General features: G+C 39.0%; 1 protein-coding gene across 2 annotated transcripts in view; it reads right to left on the bottom strand.

Annotated features, from left to right (window-relative positions):
* Nucleotides 1–2,719: 2,719 nt before the first annotated feature.
* The window catches only part of PPP3CA (protein phosphatase 3 catalytic subunit alpha), a 326,312-nt gene continuing 321,704 nt past the window's right edge, over nucleotides 2,720–7,327 (bottom strand). The window contains exon 13 of one of the 2 annotated variants that reach the window (XM_040237760.1): nucleotides 2,720–5,271. In XM_040237760.1, the coding sequence (XP_040093694.1) occupies nucleotides 5,075–5,271 (197 nt within the window). In that variant the 3' untranslated portion in view covers nucleotides 2,720–5,074. The remainder of the gene's footprint in view (nucleotides 5,272–7,327) is intronic. The other variant, XM_040237759.1, reaches the window with a different exon arrangement.

Raw genomic sequence — 7,327 nt, 5'->3', positions numbered from 1 at the left:
CAGAATATAACTTGATAAGAACCTCTTAAAACTGGAGTTTAAGTCAACTTTGCTTTGCACTAACCTGATATAATAGTCTTTGAGCTTTCTAATCTAGTGGAGACTCTTCTCAGCAGACATCTTATATAGAACACAACATATTAACAGGCTGTTTTGGCTGATGCAGAAAGCTCAGCCCCATGACATTCCTCTAAACACGAGGTTCCAAGGAACAGTCTGCAAACCAAAGTTCTGTGATCCCCAGAGTCTGGATAATTAGATGGAATTGGACTCTTCCTATTGGAAGGTAGCTTCAATATTCTCTCTGAAGAGAGCACCTTCTGCTGTATCTAGCACAGCTCTTTCCATGAGGCATCGTTCAGGAGACGTTTGTGGCACTGAATTGAGTCTACCTAGGTTTTAATCCTTCCAGTGAAGGGGAGGCCTCCACTTTCTTCTAAAGTTTACTCTCTAGTTAAGCTGCCTCATTCACTAGCAACATCTATGGTCAGTAGGCATCATTCTGATTTAAGCAAGGTCTTTTGGAATAATCAACTCAATGTTAAGGCTATTATGTCTCTTTCCCTTACCTTTCAAGTTTCTTTAATTGTTCCTTAAAATAGCCCCTTTTCCTTGCTGAGTCCCTGTTTTCCCACATGATTCCAATTTGCCAGTATTGCCTCTTGAAAATGCCATCACCAGGAATACGACCATTTCTTTGGCCACTTCTTTTCTCCCATTGGAGAGAGAAATGGCAACCCACTCCAGCATTCTTGCCTGGAGAATTCCTTGGATAGCGACGCCTGCCTAGCTACAGTTCATGAGTCGCAGAGTTGGACATGAGTGACTTTCACTTTTGACTTTTGCCTCCCATTACTAGGTATACACTTATAAAAAAAAATAAATTTATCATGAAAGGACCTCACCACGGGCTTCTGTGGTTGGCATTACCTCAAAATTTATATGAAAGGAATAAAGATGAAACAGCAAGTAAAAATGGCATTACAAAGCAGCTCAGCCTTAAGCCAGACACTGTCTTACTGGTTTAGTCAGAATGCTAACATTTAACACTGTAATGAAAATTGATAGGCTGTCAAGATCGTTGGGCTTCCCTGGTGGCTCAGTGGTACAGAATCTACCTGCCGATGCAGGAGATGCAGACTTAATCCCTGGGTTGGGAAGATTCCCTGGAAAAGGGAATGGCAATCCACTCCAGTGTTTTTGCTTGGGAAAATAGTCCATGGGGCTGCCAAAAGTTGGACACGACTTAGCGACTAAATAACAAAATTGCCAAGCGTTTGTGTGCGTGGAAAAAATACTAGCCTAGAACAATCCGAGGAACACAGCAGAGGCTGTTTTCTGTGGCATGAATAAAGCCAAAGGCTACCTACAATAGGAAGAGGACAAACGTTGGTCTGGGTATCGCAGATTTTCCCAGCTCAAGGGGCTTCCAGTCTTGAAACAAATGTAGGCAGGCCGGACAAGCTTCAAGGTCCCTGCTTCTCAGCGGAGTATGACAAGAGGGATCCAGTACATGGGAGATATTGAACTAGTCAAGGACAAGTGTGAGACATTCAAGTCACCCCCATGGTACAGTCCCTCTTGTGGTGCTGGCTTCAAATTGGGGCCCTAGTTTCTAGGCAGAAAGATGGATGTGTCCTCAGGTTTATAATTTCATATAAATGTAGTGGGCGAGAGAAGGGAAGAAATGTACTGGGGCAAGATCCTTCTGGAGGATTCAGCATCAGCACGACACTCTCTAGGCTGTTAGCACAAGATGCTTCCCCTCTGACATGCTGTCCTTGGGAACCCCACAGTCGACACCCGGAGAGGTTCCTCCCTTCGTCACTTTGCTCCTCATACAAGTTTAGTGTCTGAAGACTTTTTTTTCTTTTCTTCAAAAAATATTTTAAAAGACTATGAAAGTGAAGGGAAAGAAGAAGTGAAAGTTGCTCAGTCTGACTCTTTGTGACCTCATGGACTACACAGTCCATGGATTGCTCCAGGCCAGAATACTGCAGTCGGTAGCCTTTCCCTTCTCCAGGGGATCTTCCCAACCCAGTTACCGAACCCAGGTTTCCCACATCGCAGGCATTCTTTACCAGCTGAGCCACAAGGGAAGCCCAAGAAAACTGGAGTGGGTAGCCCCCACTTCTCCAGCAGATCTCCCCTACCCAGGAATCCACCTGGGGTCTCCTGCCTTACAGGTGGATTCTTTACCAACTGAACTATCAGGGAAGCCTTTTAAAAGACTATAAGTAGAGGATATTTTAGGTAAGAAAACTTGCTGACCTAGGGTCAGTCAAATCTAGCTCTTAATCCTTGAAAAGCTAGATAAAAATTCTGCACTGGGTTTGAACCCCATGAGATGTAAGTCACCTTGGGGGAGGGTGAAGGGCAGAAGACAGAAGGCTGTGTGTGTGTGTTTAGCCAAAGAGTCACTGGAATAAGCAACTTAAGAAACCAACAGTTTCCCCAAAGGCAAAGGAGATAGAGCTAATAACTGATGATCAGGCATGTTATCTCTTTTAGAGAAATAACTTAAGCTCTACATTGATTTCTCTGATAGACTGAATTATTATGCAAAAATATACGCTATAACTTTCCTAACTACTGAGCAGAAAGACCAGGCAATACTCACATCAACCGCTTATTTTAATGTCAAATGTTTATTTCTATGCCATAGTTGCCTCAGCACAATTTGTAAAAGAAAGGAATCCAAAGAAAAGATTTTTTTTTGGTTGGGATATTTTCTCTGCAGTTATAAGAAAGAAAATAAACACCTTGGTATCAGAATTACCATTTTTTCATATCATTCTAATAAATATCGCATCTAAATATTTTCCTTGGGTGTCATTTTTTTAAAGGATGGAAAAATACCCACAGGGGTAAAAAGGCTTGAATTCATCAAAATAAATTTGGGATAGTCTTTGTCAGAGAATATATCTAGAACATCTTTGTTTTGGTACACTATATCACTAATTGTCATATTCTTATTATTTAATATAACAGGCATACTTTATTACATAAAACAAAGTGCACTGAAAATAAACAATGTTAGAAACAAACTAATATTTGGTGTATCTTAAATCTTCAGGTGATTAGATATTAGCTGAAGCGCCGGGATACAAATTTCACTATTGATACAAATGCAATTCTCTTCTGCGGTGAAAATGCACTTAGTAGCTGAGTTCTTTTTGATTTAGCAGACAGGGCATCCAATACAACTGAAACAACCTGATAACAATTTTTTTTTTTTTTTCAATAAAAAGGAATGCTCTGGTTCTTAACTGGCTCCCATCTTCAAGGGAGCCAGAAGACAGCATTTGCTCTTTCAATAGTTTTCTCTTGTCTGATTTGACACACAGAGCCACCAAGATTCTTACAGTGGAAGTAGGCACCACACCTGAGAGCACGAGGCTCGCAGACAAGCCAGTTAGAGTCATCTGTGATGCCTGTGGTGGGCCCAGCACCTAGAGACAGCATGGTGGTTGTGCATGTAAATCCTTTCAGCAGACTCAGGGAAAGGAGGAGAGTTCTTTTAAGTTCATGCACATTTTATTGAGTAGTAATATAAAATGCTTTTTTCTTTTTCATTGTTACAAGTGCATGCTTTGATTGCCAACATCTCAGAAGTCAAATTACAAAGGCAAGGCTTTAGGCTGTAGTGAATTACTTGGGCACTTATACAATTTTTAAAAAATATGAATGGACTTTTGGTGGTGGTTGTTGTTTTCAGAATGAACCAGTTGTAACCCGTAACTGATATACAAAGGGAAAAAAGTGAAAAAAGTACATATTTTGTGGCACATGACAGAACAGAACAAAATAACTAAACCGTTATGACATTAACAGTTACCATGCATTTAGAGTTCCACATGTAACTACAAACTTATTTAAAGTTCACAAGGTTTGCTAAACATGCTAACCATCTATATGTGCACTGACAAGCTTATGTTAAAAACTTTTAAGAATACTCTCCCCTTTAGATTTTTTCAAAGCTTTTTTTTGATTACAAAATTTCAAAGGCATGAAGCATTTTAGAGAATATAAAGTACGCCAGTATACATACATTTCCAGTATATGTCAGACCACTAAGCGCATTACAGTCTCATACAGGCCGATACAGCCATTTTGTTTCTTAAAAAACATGCATAGGCAGATTTTTTTTTTTTTACAGAATATAGATGCTTTATCACTGTACTTAATATGGTGTCTTGTTTACTATACTTAAAAATGCACCACTCATAAATATTTAATTCAGCAAGCCACAACCAAGACTTGATTTATCAACAAAAACCCCTAAATATAAACAGCAAAAAAAAAAAAAGATAGAAGTAATTATTCCAGTTTTTTAAAACTTAAAGAAAAGAAAAGGAAAGATATTCATTGCTAAAGTAATACGTGTTATATGGAAAGAAAGGCATTCAAAGCACACTAAAGAAACCTGAGGTAAGCATAATCTGTACAAAATTAAACTGTCCTTTTTGGCATTTTAACAAATTTGCAACATTCTTTTTTTTTCTTTTTCTGTTTTTTTTTTTTTTTTTTTTTAAGACTGCCTAATTCATTTTATAGCCATTGTCTGACAAGAGTAGCAAAACATTATCAATAAATAGTCCTTATTTAGTTTGTACATCATTTTGTTAAAAATGGTTGATGTCATCCATTTTTAGTGCTGCAACTGTAAACGTACAATAGAGTAAGAAATTAGACAAAGTTTTCGTGTCCAGTAACATAATAAAAGACCTCTCGTTAACCTATCTAGAAGTCCCCCAATGCAGTAGGAAAACATGTACATTCCCCTAACATTGCAGTATATACTAGCATTAGCTTTCTTTTTAAATTTTTTTTTTCCTATAAGCATTTTTTAAAAGGCATACCCAAAAGAGGTGTTTAATCACCACCCCCACCAAAATATAGTTTATAATTCTCTCTCCCTCTTTTAATGATAGTGTAAACTGAATCCAACTCCTGGCCCCAGAGCAAATAAGCTACCATCAGAGGCAAGAACATCCAACTGCTGATACGCAGCCATCCCCATCATGCCCTGCAGCTCAAAAAAAAAAAAAAAAAAAAGGTGAACAGGAAGTGGTCACTGAATATTGCTGCTATTACTGCCATTGCTGTCCGTGCCGTTAGTCTCTGAGGCGAGAGCCTTGTTGATGGAGTTAAGGTTGGCGTCAGAGGGCATGGCATCTCTGCGAGGTGGCATCCTCTCGTTAATTCGGTCTAAGCCCTTGGCCTCCTCGAAGCTAGTGATCTTATGTTGTGGTGAAAATCCTTTGATAGCTAAATGGAAAATCATTAAGAAAAGAAAAATCGGGGTTAGCTAGAGGAACACAAAGGGCACAGCTATTGCATCAGGTGATGTTAGAAATTTCGCAGTGAGAGAGGGAATCCTTTAGTAGAGAACAAAGTGACGGGACCTGAACACAACACAACAGACTCCTTACCATACCCGAAGATAACCAAGAGGTTTGGTAACAGCCAATGTCTCTTGCCAACCAAAATGTCCTCTTCAAGTTAGTAAGATGTAAAGGTTTTTCTTGTCTTCATGAATGGTTAGATCCACGAAATGGTATATAAAAAGGAAGGTTGCTACCAGTAATAGGTCTCTAGGCCCAGCATCCACTGGCCACATCCTTAGCACAATTACCGTATTAAATGCCCTAACCTAGAGAGGCAGGACATGGTCCTACTCTTACTATTCCATTGTGCTAGTAATGGCAAATCCAGTAGACTCACTGAAGCAGCTCAATCTAAAAATCTAGTAAAGAGCTTAGAGCAGAAACTAAAAGGAGCTACAAAAGGAATCAACTTCAGGCATTTCCATGCCATCTCAGCATCTCAGAGAGATTTTCTTGGCAAACAATTTAATGGTGGCATGAAAAAAAAATGAAATTATAAACACCTGCTTCTCCACTCAACTAAGGAAATATGTGGAGTGGATGACAAGGTAAAAGAAATTGAGAAAAATCAAGATCAGATCACTAAGCAGAAAAATTTGGTCTTTCCTTCAGGAGCAAACAGGCCAAACTGATGTTCATCTGGTCTACTGCATAAATTAAAGAAAAACTCTTTTCTTAGTATATCAATGTGATGGTTCACAAATAAAAAAGGGAAAACACTTTATGCAACTTTAAGCAAAAATGAATGGGAATGGTTTGGGCCTTATCCAATGAAAACATGGAATTTTCAAAAGGGGAGCACTGATAGTTGATTTTTTTCCCCCCAGTTATCCTACTATGCTCCAGAGATAGATAAAGCATTTGCACAAGAGACTTAAGGTTTTCTTCAATAGGTGCACCAACCAGTGAGCTGAAAATAAAGTACATAAATGGGGAACCATACATAAATGGGGAACACCAGATTGCTTTACTCCCTGTGAAAACGCAAGCCAGACACTGAAGGGCCAATCACCAGTGTTGAATTGGGCTGCATCTCCATGGCTGATGAAGGACAATTTCATTGTACCTTTATCCTTCCTACCCTATTTGAGAAAAAAAGGAAAGCAGTTTCAAGCCGAAACTTTGCTAGCCACTCCCACACAAATGTGCAGTGCTTTTCATTAGTATGGATGAGATTCTTAAAAGATAGACACAGTTGCTTCCAAACTCGTTAAACGATGAGAAACAGTTCGTCCCCCTAGGCATTTTAAAGGTTAGCGTCATGGTGATTAGTCAACTATGAGAGGAAGAAGATGGGGAAATGGGGAAAGACCAAGGCCCAAAGCAAAGCTTTTTAATTCTTCTCTAATTCAGTCAGAAATCACAAAAATAACAGAGCTGTCTAATGAGCACCCACCCTGAAAATGAACTCAGTGATTTTCAGGGACAAAAGCAGTATCTACTGTTTTGCTAAACTACTGTGAATATCATTTCATCATAATGAATAAATATAAAAAGTTAGTCATCGTAATTGATGATGCGATTTTATGAACTGAAATGGTGAAAGTGCAATCTCTTTTTTAGGTTGTGTAAGGTTTGAAAAGCCAATAGAGTGGGAGCATAGAATTTCAAAATCTAGTGAGAACAAGGGCTGTGTCTGGAATAGGGCTCCATTTGTAATCACTCTGTCTACCCTGGTCTGGAAGAATGTGTGCTCTGCTGTAGTTGCTGGTCAGACAATGGGTATTAGCAATTTACATTGGTAATATACTTAACACAACACAGAGTCACAGAAACCACAGAAAACAGCCAAACTATCAACGAGAATGCACACTGCAGATTAGAATTTGCCAAGAGGAATAGAGAATTCCCACATAAATAGCAGTTTATTCACTGCTATTTAGGAAACAGTTGTATTTTCTCTTACAGTGCTATCATTTTCCCTACTGTATCCAAAT

Source organism: Oryx dammah, unplaced genomic scaffold (assembly GCF_014754425.2).
Source record: "Oryx dammah isolate SB20612 unplaced genomic scaffold, SCBI_Odam_1.1 HiC_scaffold_3, whole genome shotgun sequence".
Classification (NCBI taxonomy): domain Eukaryota; kingdom Metazoa; phylum Chordata; class Mammalia; order Artiodactyla; family Bovidae; genus Oryx; species Oryx dammah.
The sequence above is the reverse complement of the archived record's forward strand: the minus strand, read 5'-3'. Positions and strand labels throughout refer to the sequence as shown.